The 12,624-nt window shown below is 42.9% G+C and overlaps 1 protein-coding gene across 3 annotated transcripts in view; it reads right to left on the reverse strand.

Moving 5' to 3' along the window:
• Window positions 1–1,336: 1,336 nt before the first annotated feature.
• The window catches only part of LOC129830032 (forkhead box protein J3-like), an 86,346-nt gene continuing 75,058 nt past the window's right edge, over window positions 1,337–12,624 (reverse strand). For all 3 annotated transcript variants that reach the window (XM_055892185.1, XM_055892183.1, XM_055892182.1), the window contains 5 exons: window positions 11,628–11,972; window positions 10,510–10,611; window positions 8,645–8,848; window positions 6,369–6,470; window positions 1,337–6,100 (listed from right to left, as the gene is read on the reverse strand). In XM_055892185.1, the coding sequence (XP_055748160.1) occupies window positions 5,988–6,100; window positions 6,369–6,470; window positions 8,645–8,848; window positions 10,510–10,611; window positions 11,628–11,972 (866 nt within the window). In that variant the 3' untranslated portion in view covers window positions 1,337–5,987. The remainder of the gene's footprint in view (window positions 6,101–6,368; window positions 6,471–8,644; window positions 8,849–10,509; window positions 10,612–11,627; window positions 11,973–12,624) is intronic.

Consider the following 12,624-nt stretch of genomic DNA (forward strand, 5'->3'; position numbering starts at 1 on the left):
CTCCATCATCCGGTTGTGATCTTAGATTCAGCTAAATGGTGAGTTTTCCCCATTCATTTGATTAAAAGGAGTGCCCATTACTTCTATGAAGTCTATATGCATTACAATGTTCTTTTAATATATTTCTCTTGTGGATTGACTAAATGGTTTAGGATAACATACATGCTTTGCTGACAGAGAGTGGCCTCCACTTGGTTTCAACACGTTTTCACAATGAAAAAAGAACAGTAAATTCAGGTAGAACAGTGTGACTTTAACACGTTCGAGCAAGGTGGTCCAAAGAGTTTACATGGAATACAGTAGAGCGCAACACACTCTAGCTTTGCACACTAGCGACATCTGTTGGACAAAATAAGCATGGAGTGTAAAGATTAGAAGGTGAGGAAAGATCATATTTGGGTCATTCCATGAAAAGAGTGCCTTTTGTGTACCTTTGATGTTTTAAGTAGACATTGTGCACCAATGGTGCACTTTAAAAGCCTGTTATATGAAATGAACTGTATTGTAATATAAACCACATGGATAATTCAATAAATTCAATACATTTTATATGAATAAAGGCTTGCTAAATTGCCAAAATTCACCATTTTGACATGTCCCTCTGTCAACCGTGTCACTTCTAGGAAGATTTCAACCCACATCATCCAAAAACGCATCCAAGTTTCACCATCACTATAAAGCCCTAGTTGTCTTGTTACTTTGACAAAAGTAATTTCTGAAGAATATTATTTATTTCACGTGATTAGTGATTCATTTACGTCTGTCCCTCATTTTTAGGTCAAACCTGTTACATGAACTAAACTCTCGTTTTAATATGGCTAAAGTATTTGTTTTAAAATATTCAAATCACAGTGTAAAAGCAGGTGAGCTGGATTTATTATTTTGGGCAATTATCTGGTGTTTTGTGGTTCTTGTGAAACTTGCATTCAGTTGCCACGCTCTGTTCCACACAACAAGCTCTATTCCCCCGTCACAAGGGGATTTATATCTGATTTAAGATGAAATCATCAACCCTGTTACTTTATTTGATACTTAATAGGCACTTACTATAGTATTTTTATTTAACCTCCTGAGCTAGGAAAACATGTTTTTTATGAAGTTGAACGTGCTATTCATGACAATGTTAAAATTTACCAAGTTACACTTCTCAAAATGCACCGAATTGATGGAACGACCCATTTGTCAACATTTTGTCAGCTCAAGAGAGAAAGGGCAGGAGGAGCAGGAAGAAAATACAAGGGAAAACATAAATGTATGTAACTGTAGCACCCAAGTATCTTGTGTAGCACATTTTTATCACTTTCTAAAAAGAACAAAATGGAGGTAAATGAAGAAATAAAGGTTCACTTGACATTTTAATAAACATTGAAACAATTATATCGGACTGCAGTACACGGAAGTGTCACACAAAAAGCAAATGCATTTGATCACGTATGATATATACAGCATATAGGAATATACATACTGTGTTTCTCTTGGAGGAATACTGAAATACTTTCCCTCTCCATTTTCTCTCATTCATGAGTCCCATTGCTGAAGGGTAAAGGGATGATTGAAATGACATACAGTATTTACAGTAAGCACAATAACACAGACATACAATATACTGTATATGCTAATCCTTCTTCAATGAAATGCTGTCTGGAACATTGCAACTCAACTGAGTCAGTGTATTCAAAGACACAAGAGCACTTTAGGGTCCCGTTTCATAATCACCATCATTACAGTATATATTCGTTAAATACTGATTTACATTGTTGAATGGATACGATTTCAATTCTGTACTTGTAGGTATACTAACGGGATAGCGAGAGGACAAAACACACTTGTACACAATGACAAACGTAAGTAACGCAGTTCATTTGATCATTTTGTCTGTTCATTCCTTATTTATCCTGCATTATCTACCATCCTCTCTTTCCCTCACTGAGCTCTTTTTATGATTCAATTAAGGGGGAGGTTAGACCTAGCAGTCCAACCATTTTCTTTACCTGATGCTACCGTACCACATTGTCCAGCAATGTGCAAAAACTGCTTACCCTCTCCCATCCTATGACGAGGCACCTTGGAATCATCGTGTGTCCCCATCCAATGCCCATGAATGGATTTGTGTTTTGAGGGGTCAAGAGTGTTTAAAGAGTCAATGGCTGCATTACGATTCTCTACCCCACTGAACACAGATGTCAATTGAACGTCTTCCACGTTGGTTCAAACCTAATTTCATCGAAATGATGCGGAAACAACATTGATTCAACAAGTGTGTTCCCAGTGGGTACCCTTCTCCAGCAATGTTGACTCAATCACTCCTCGATTAAAAGCTCTGGATTGGTGCAAGCATGGCTGGAAGAGTTTTCACCATATTCCTCACACCAGTTGGTTCCTTTTAAAGCTATTAGGGGTGAGTGTACGATTGCACACGTCGGTAGAAGGGTAGAGATTCGGAATGTAGCCAATCTGTAACCGACTCTAGCCCAGTGGTCATTTAGTGAACAGGATAACAGGCCACTTTCTTTTTGTAAGAGACAGGCCAAATTAATCTAACCCTCAACTGAAGTCAAGTTCTAGTATTCTTGTTCACCAGCCAAATTCACCTGGTACATGAGACTTCTTAAGTCCTAAATCCATAGCATTTCACTTAAATGTACAGTACCTTCAGAAAGTATTCACACCAGTTGACAATTCCCACATTCTGTTGTGATACAGCCTGAATTTAAAATTGATTTAATTGAGATTTTGTGTTACTGGCCTACACACGATACCAAAGTGGAATTATGTTTTCAAAATCTGAAATGTCTTGAGTCAATATGTATTCAACCCCTTTGTTATGACAAGGCTAAATAAGTTCAGGAGTAAAAATGTGCTTAAGTCATAATAAGTTGCATGGACTCATTCTGTGTGCAATAATAGTGTTTGACATGATTATTGAATGACTACCACATCTCTATACCCCACATATACAGTTATCTGTGTAAGGACCCTCAGTCAAGCAGTGAATCTCAAACAAAGCCCATGGAGGTTTTCTCAATTCATCGAAAAGGACACCTATTGGTAGATGGGACATTTTTTTGAAAGCAGACATTCAATATCCCTTTGAGCATGGTGAAGTTATTAATTACACTTTGGATGGTGTATCAATACACCCAGTAACTACAAAGATACAGGCATCCTTCCTAACTCAGTTGCTGGAGAGGAAGGAAACCGCTCAGGGATTTCACCATGAGGCCAATGGTGACTTTAAAACCATTATAGTGTTTAATGGCTGTGATAATAGAAAGCGGAGGATGGATCAATTACATTGGGCTTACTACACAATAATAATCTAAGTGAAGAAAAGGAAGTCTGTACAGAAGAAAATTATTCCAAAACATGCATCCCATTTCCAACAAGGCACTAAAGTAATACTGCAAAAAAATGTGGCAAAGCAATTAAGTTTTTGTCCTGAATACAAAGTGCTATATTTGGGGCAAATCCAATACATTACTGAGTACCACTCTCCATATTCTCAAGCATAGTGGTGGCTGCATCATGTTATGGGTATGCTTGTAATTGTTAAGGACTGGGGAGTTTTGTCAGTATAAAAAAAATAAACAGAATGGAGCTAAGCACAGGAAAACCTGGTTCAGTCTGCTTTCCACCAGACACTGGGAGATTAATTCACCTTTCAGAAGGACAATAACCTAAAACACAAGGTGAAATCTACACGAGTTTATCACCAAGAAGACAGTGAATTTGGCTGAGTTATAGTTTTGACTTATATCTGCTTGAAAATCTATGGCAAGACCTGGAAATTGTTGTCTAACAATGATAGTGGGCAAATGTTGCACAATCCAGGTGTGGAAAGCTCTTAGAGACCTACCCAGAAAGACTCACAATCGCTGCCAAAGGTGAGTCTGCAAAGTATTGACTCAGGGGTGTGAATACTAATGTAAATTAGATATTTCTGTATTTCATTTTCAATAAATTTGCAAACAATTCTAAAAACATGTGTTCACGCTGTCATAGTGGGGTATTGTGTGTAGAATGAGTGAGAAAAAAAAAATATAGACTTCATTTTGAATTCAGGCTGTAACACAAAATGTGGAATAAGTCAAGGGGTGTGTACTTTCTGAAGGCCCTGTAGATTATGTGGTACATTAGGCGCATATTTCCACCACAGTGGTCGAAACACCTGCCAACATGTACAGTAAACGACACACAAACCCATTTGACCTTTCAGTAACGTTCAAAAGGAAATAGGGTTTATTTGAAAAAGAAAAAAGAAGAGGAAACAGGGACCCTGAGGACTTGGTACCATGGAGTTTCCAACAGGACAGTCCTGATGAACGCTAACACATGTGCTGTCACACATAGGCGCATGCACTCACACACGCACAGACACGCACACACACACACACTCAGAAAAACACACAGAGATAGCGAGAACAAAACAACTGTAGACACCACAACAATACCAGTAAGGGATTAACAGGAGACACATACATAACATTGGCCCAGCGTCACCATTTTTTCATGATCAGAGTTAAGAAAGTGGCGAAGTACTAAACACAAAAGTTGTTACACTGGAAGATTTTTGTTCTCATTAAACCATTGAATGTTAAAGCAAGTTACATAGATTTCAAATACAAATTTAAGGGTGCAATGCAAATACTATGAGAAATAATTTCAAAGGTCCCCCGAGTGGCTACACTAAAGACCCGGGTTCGATCCCAGGCTGTGTAGCAGCCGGCCGCGACCGGGAGACCCATGAGGCTGCACACAACTGGCCCAGCGCTGTCCAGGTTAGGGGAGGGTTTGGCTGGCCCGGGATACGCTGACTTTGGTTGCCAGTTGTATGAGGTTAATTCCGACACATTGGTGTGGCTGGCTTCCGGGTCAAGTGAGCAGTGTGTCAAGAAGCAGTGCGGCTTGGCAGGGTCGTGTTTCGGAGGACGCATGGCTCTCAACCTTCGCCTCTACCCGAGTCCATACGAGAGTTGCAGCGATGGGACAAGACTAACTACCAATTGGATATCACGAAATTGGGGAGAAAAATGGCTAAAAAGTACAAAATATTTTATTTGAATTCCAAAAAAATCATCTGTGCTTGATTAAGACTTTTTGGACCAATAGAAACATCTCAAAAGTGCAAACCCCATTAATCTCGCACTCAAGGCGGGAAAGATTTCAAATAGCATTTGAACCCAGGTGTGGTATAATGTGATTTCTCCTCTGATAACATACGGTCACTTCTCTCTGCAATATAAGCCTACACCAACAAGATGGCGCCTGAGTCAGTCAAACACTTGTTGTTGTCGACAGCCACCGTACCCCAATGTCATTCCCTTATTAGCGTGACGATTCTTATCTGGTCTACCCCTATTGTCACATTTCTAACTACCTGTATTTCTTGGAAGTGGCGCAAATATAATTCTGTGGATTTCTTATCCCTTCTGCCAGATAGGGGAGTAGAGGAGGAAAAGTCACAATACTGTGTGGACTAATTGGCATGATGCCGGTTGTTTGTGCCGACGTATAATGGCACTATCTTTTTCATCCACGCCCAGTCCTTTCAGTTCAGTGGCAGGTGGACGTGTCTTGAAAAAAACCTGACGGAAAACACAAACGCTACTTTCCACTTTGAGCGGAAGGAAACGAGAATCGAAGCATATATTAAACAAAATACTTCACCGTCGCTTGTCACAATTTGTGGCAACTTCTAAACCTGTTGGCACTTGGAACATTGAGACGAAACCGTTCCAAATGTAATTTTTTCTCGACAAAATGACCATAACTTGTCCAGTGGTAAACGTTGACTAGTCTCTCTTTACGTTTGATTGTCTTCAAAGTCACTCTACACTCTTGTATAAAAAGACCAAAATCAGGTGATTGACACTCCTCTCCTGTAATGTCTCTCTTTCTCCAAAGGGCATATGTGGCCGGTCCCAATCCTCTTCCCCTCTTCTGATCCTCTTTCCCTATCCCTCGTTCTTCCTCTCCTTGGGGCAGTTCTAAACGATGGAGTCCCAGTCAAAGTCGTCCTGGATGTCTTCGGTAGGCAGCCTCCTCATCTGGTAGTGTCCAGGTGGCATCATGTGCTGCTGGTTCATCTGGCCATGGAGCCCTGAAGATGGAGGTAAAGGTGTAAGGCAGCTGTGCACGCACGCATACATACGCAAACACATAAACAGTACGAGTATTTTAGCAGGATCCCCAATAGCTATTGCCAAGACTCTTCCTGGGGTCCAAACAGACATAAAACAAACCATTGTGCATTATACAAATGTACATTGCACCATTATTACGTTATAAAACTACATGACATTACTTACACACACACAAACACACACACAGTCCAATATGTGCGGGGGCTGAGTAGTTAGCAGTAGTACCTGTCATCGTGGAGCCTGCGGTGCTCATGGGGGTCATGTGGGGGTAACCCGGGGATCCCATCATTGAAGACATGTTCTGTCTAGAGTCCATATACAGATTACCTACAGGAGATGAAGACAACCAACAGGAAGCAACAGTCATTCAGTTACCTACACAAACTCTTTTGACTCATCACACACTGATGCTCCTGTTTATTATCTGTCCAGTTACATACAGTATAGTGCCTTAGGAAAGAATTCAGATCCCTTGACTTTTTCCACATTTTGTTACGTTACAGCCTTATTCTAAAATTGATTCAATAAATAAAAAATCCTCAGCAATCTACACACAATACCCCCTAATGACAAAGTGAAAACAGGTTTTTAGAAATATTTACATAAGTATTCAGACCCTTGCTTTGAGACTCGAAATAGAGCTCAGGTGCATCCTGTTTCCATTGATCATCCTTGAGATGTTTCTACAACTTGATTGGAGTCCACCTGTGGTAAATTCAATTGATTGGACATGATTTGGAAAGGCACATACCCGTCTATACAAGGTCCCACAGATGACAGTGCATTTCAGAGTAAAAACCAATCAATGAGGTCGAAAGAATTGTGCATAGAGCTCCGAGACAGGACTGTGTCGCGGCACATATCCGGGGAAGGGCACTGAAAAAAAATCTGCAGCATTGAAGGTTCCTTAAGAACACAGTGGGCTCCATCATTATTAAATGGAAGATGTTTGGAACCACCAAGACTCTTCATAGAGCTGGCTGCCTGGCCAAACTGAGCAATCGGGGGAGAAGGGCCTTAGTTAGGGAGGTGACCAAGAACCTGATGGTCACTCTGACAGAGCTCTGGAGTTCCTCTGTGGAGATGGGAGAACCTTCCAGAAGAACAACCATCTCTGCAGCACTCCACCAATCAGGCTTTTATGGTAGAGTGGCCAGACGGAAGCCACTCCTCAATAAAAGGGACATGACGGCCCACTTGGGAGTTTGCCAAAAGGCACCTAAAGACTCTCAGACCATGAGAAACAAGATTCTTTCGTCTGATGAAACCAAGATGGAAATATTTGGCCTGAATGCCAAACGTCACATCTGGAGGAAACCTGGCACCATCCCTAGGGTAAAGCATAATGGTGCCAGCATCATGCTGTGGGGATGTTTTTCAGTGGCAGGGGACTGGGAGACTAGTCATGCTTGAGGCAAAGATGAACAGAGCAAACGCAGCCTAGTGGTTAGAGTGTTGGACTAGTAACCGAAAGGTTGGAAGATTGAATCTCCAAGCTGACAAGGTAAAAGTCTGTCGTTCTGCCCCTGAACAAGGCAGTTACCCCACTGTTCCTAGGCCGTCATTGAAAATAAGAATTTGTTCTTAACTGACTTGGCTAGTTAAATAAAGGTAAAATAAATCAAATTTTAAAAAAGGCTGAGAGATCCTTGATGAAAACCTGCTTCAGAGAGCTCAGGACCTCAGACTGGGGCCAAGATTCACCTTCTTACAGGACAACGACCCTAAGCACACAGCCAAGACAACGCAGGAGTGGCTTCGGGACAAGTCTCTGAATGTCCTTGAGTGGCCCAGCCAGAGCCTGGAATTGAACCCGATCAAACATCTCTGGAGACCTGAAAATAGCTGTGCAGCAACGCTCCCCATCCAACCTGACAGAGCTTGAGGATCTGCAGAGTAGAATGGGAGAAACTCCTCAAATATAGGTGTGCCAAGCTTGAAACGTCATACCCAGGAAGAATCTATGCTGTAATTAATGCCAAAGGTGCTTTAAAAAAGTACTGAGTAAAGGGTCGGAATTCTTATGTAAATGTGATATCGGTTTTACATTTTTTATAAATTTGCAAAAATGTCCCAAAACTTGTTTTTGCTTTGTCATTGTGGTGTATTGTGTGTAGATTGGTGAGGGGGAAAAAACTATTTAAGCTTTAATGTAACAAAATGTATTCCTTGTGTTATTATATTTTTCTTTTATTTCTCTTTTTCTCTCTGCATTTTTGGAAGGGTCAGTAAGTTAACATTTCACTGTTAGTTGACACCTGTTGTTTACAAAGCATGTGACAAATAACATTTGAACTCCAGCCTGATTAGATCAGTAAAGGAAGTTTCGCTTTAATCAATCAAACCCTTTCAGATCTATATGGGAGGCACGGTAGAGACTGCACTTAGGCACAGACCTAGGATCAGGTTTCCATCGTCCTCGAAGCCTAAGCAGAACCATTGTTAACAACTGACTTTAGACCAGTCTCTAGAGGGGCAACTCCATCCTACTGGCCACTGACCTGTGTTGATGTGCTGACTGGGCTTGCTGGTGTGCATGGGGCCGTGACAGGCAGGCGGGGGTGGCTGTGGTTGCAATGGGCCTTGTGGTGGGATGACCCCAGTGCGGGTGAAGAACTGGTTGACGGAGGAGCACAGGTCGGCTATCTGGGCTGGGTCCAGGGACCAGTTGTTGAGCTCCGCCTGCCTCATGCTTTCCTTTAGTCCTGTCAGACACACACAGATTGGGTCATTTTAGTTTCTTGTTCTAGTCTTCTTTTCCCTCACCTGCACTGGTCTGAAAACTGGTGTTGCAAAATTATGGTAACTTTCCCAGAAGATTTCAAGAAACAGGAGGGAATAAGCAGGAAATTCAAGCATACTCCAGCTGGAATTTCTGGAAAACCTGGGAATTTTGGGACAGTTAACAGAATTTTGCAACCCTTCTGAAAACACAAGATGGATGAAAGCAGTATGTTAATTAGGGTAGAAGGAGTATTGGGTTCCACCATTGCTGCTCGACTGTGAAGGAGGTCAAGCGCTGTGGGGGCGAGTTGCATCTAAACATTCAGCACGGTCATCAATCATAAGTAGATGTGCAGCTTTGTGCAATGACCCTGATAAGAGTGCTCCACAGCCAGGGATAATTAGATTATTCACACTGAGGCAGTGGCCAAGCAGACCAGAGACCAGGGCTGCAGTTACCGCTGCAACCCTGTTCCCTACGTTGTCCACTACTTTTGACTAGGGACCCCTGGTCAAAAAGTAGTGCACTACATTGGGAAAGAGTGCCATTTCAGATGCATATAGTGCACTTCATTGGTAATAGGGTGCCATTTCATAAGCATCCTAGGATGGGCATTTTCTACCTGGGAAACGATCATTAACATTGGGCTACATCCATTAAAAGTGACTTACAACCAACACATAGGGTCTAACGTTTGCATACACTGAGTATACAAAACATTAAGAACACCTTCCTAATATTGAATTGCACCCCCCACAGGAATGCTGGCCCATGTTGACGCCAATGCTTCCCACAGTTGTTGTCAATTTGGCTGGATGTCCTTTGGGTGTTGGCCCATTCTTGATAGACACAGGAAACTGTTGAGAGTTGAAAAACCAAGCAACGTTGCAGCTCTTGACACAAACCGGTGAGCCTGGCACCTACTACCATACCCTGTTCAAAAGCACGTACATCTTTTGTCCTGCCCATTCACCCTCTGAATGGCACACATACACAATCCATGTCTCAGTTATCTCAAGGTTTAAAAATCCTTCTTTAACCTGTCTCCTCCCCTTCATCTACACTGGTTGACGTGGACTTAACAGGTGACATTAAGGGGTCATAGCTGTCACCTGGATTCATCTGGTCATTCTGTGTCATGAAAGAGTTTTGTGTCAAAGAAAAATTATTTGACAGTAAGTGACATTTTCGTACATTTCAGTATAATTTCCAAATGAATAATCTGTGCATATTGATGAACTTTAATGAATTTAATTATACATTTAAATTCAGAAATAAGGCTACAATAAGGAGCTATGAGATGATTGTGACAGGTTTTACAATAGCATTATACATGTGATGTTAACACCATTTCTTACATTTAGGATATGCTAGTCGGTGGTTTTGGCGGCCTAGAGGTTAGAGGGGTGGGCTTGCTACCAGAAGGTTTCCGGTTCAAATCATGGAAAAAAATCTGATGGGATTTGAGCCGACTACAAGAGGGTTGTTAGTGACAAATCCAAGAAAGATAACCTCACCTGCTGTTGTGCTGTTGTGCAACAACAACAACAACACTGTTGTGGCTCCCACTGCTCCAGCCTCTCCAACCTAATGTGTAATCAGTGGTTTGGTCCGTCTTAATAAAGTATTCCTTCTTCTTACCTTGGAATGGAGCGAGGTCCACGTCAGCCCAGTTGTAGCTGCCGGCGATGCGACAGCTCTCCTTCAGCCAGTCCAAGTTGGGGTACCAGTCGGCTGACAGACCTGCACAGACACACACGTTTTCCCCCTAGATTTCTTCCTGTTGTAGCACCAGGGCCCCAAAACCAGTTAGGCATCTAATAATTCTATTAAAACAAACCTAAAATCAATTATTTTAGGTAGGGGGAGTGGGCAATAGAGCGAGGCAGGGTCAGTGTTAGGCAGGAAGGCACAACTAAGTAACGGTAGGCAAAATGTTAGTCTCGTTAGCCCGGGAACACGATCAGGGAAACGTTGACACAAGAGCATGGTGCTGCAATCAACAGAGTGACAGCCAAGGACCAACAGAAGTCATGTAGTTTGAGTAAGATGCAGTGACACTTTTGACCACAAGATGTCATCTTTTTCACTGAGTAAATTCAAGTCACAGACGTTAGTGAATAGGGATGATTTTCTGCCTTAAACCACAAACGACAACACATTTGAAGCTGTGGATCAAAGACAGGGGATTGCTTTCATTCATCCCAGGCGCTGTGGAGAGGGAAATAACCCAGATAATGCAGCGTCTATTTGTACAGGGCTTTTCTCTGAGCCTAGAGCCCAGTGCAGAGACACAGGAAAAACAAAGACTAGCCCAGGCAAATGAGAGACCTCGACGAGGTTCAGAAATGCCTGTCTCTATGAGTTTAAGTCTGCTTCACACGGTGTGACACGCTTTGAGGAGTAGTGGGAAAACAAACTACATAGCTAATACAATGCAATCCATGAGTCCTTGCTGAGCATGTAGGGAGTAGTATTCATGGATAGCAGCTGAACCCGAGTCCTGCCTTAAGCTTCAGACACACCACCACAACGAATGGCTAAAAGCAGCGGGTGGCCGCCCTATCGTTTGTTGTCGCCGCAGTGTGTTAAAGCGACTGCCTGCTGGGTGTCGCCGAGCGGTTGCTGTTTGTGCCGATTCAGCATGTGAAATCGTCGGGAAATTAACAGAAAATGACGGGCGATATTCTAGTCAGAGGCACTCGGCCGTCCATTTTTTAGGTGCGTTTTGTCTCAGACAGTACACTAGTGCGTCTTACCAGTGCTGGTGCAGGGCATCTGTGCTGGCTGGCCAGTATGGCTCTGGAGGTGCTGTGACTGCTGCTGCCCACTGTTGGGGTGCTGGCGGTGTTGAGGGTGCTGTGTGTGCTGAGATGAGTGCTGCCTGTGCTGAGTGTGTTGATGAGGTTGGTGTTGGTTGTGTGTGGCGTGGGGAGAGAGGTGCTGCGAGTGGGGCGGGTGGTGGTTATGGCGGTGACCGTGGTTGTGTGCGTGTTGGTGGTTGTGGGCGTTGATGCCCCTGCTGCTGCCCCGGCCAGGGGAGTGCTGGTAGGAGCACAACGTCCGTGGCTGCTGGCTCGATTCGCTGGGCATACCCATGAGACCTGCAGGGCCAACCACAATCACAGACAAACAGACAGACAGGACAGGAAAGGTTAGAAGCACTACACCTACGCCAATTGTGACTGCATCTGATGCAGAGATGTTTTCTCATTAAAAAAATACTCACACAAACCGGAGGGATTTCATTCTGATGGGTTTGATGAATTTGACTCTAGATGCATGTGTGTTATTTAGACTGATATCTGCCTTACCACATCAGGAATCCTCACTGAAGCTCTGAGGGTGCATTTCAATAGTCTAAAGTGGCTTCCTCTACTCTCCTTGTGTCATTCACCTTTATTTGCACTGGCAGGCTTTCACAACACAGATGAAGGAAAGGAGACGGGAGAGGAGAAGCCACTTTAGTCTATTGAGATGCACCCTGACTGAGTCAGTCCATGTGGTTTAGACACGCTGTGGTTTTCTAGGGAGGGTGAGGAGCTTGGCTGCTTGGGTGACTCACAGCATTTCAGCCCCTCAAAGGCAATGACTACTGACACCATTCCTTTGGTAGAAGCATTTTTTAAATTGTATCTTTATTTTACTAGGCAAGTCAGTTAAGAACAAATTCTTATTTACAATGATGGCCAAACCCAGACGACGCTGGGCCAATTGTTCGCCACCCTATGGGACACCCAATCACGGCCGGATGTG

This window comes from Salvelinus fontinalis, chromosome 31, assembly GCF_029448725.1.
Source record: "Salvelinus fontinalis isolate EN_2023a chromosome 31, ASM2944872v1, whole genome shotgun sequence".
NCBI classification, from domain to species: Eukaryota; Metazoa; Chordata; class Actinopteri; order Salmoniformes; family Salmonidae; genus Salvelinus; species Salvelinus fontinalis.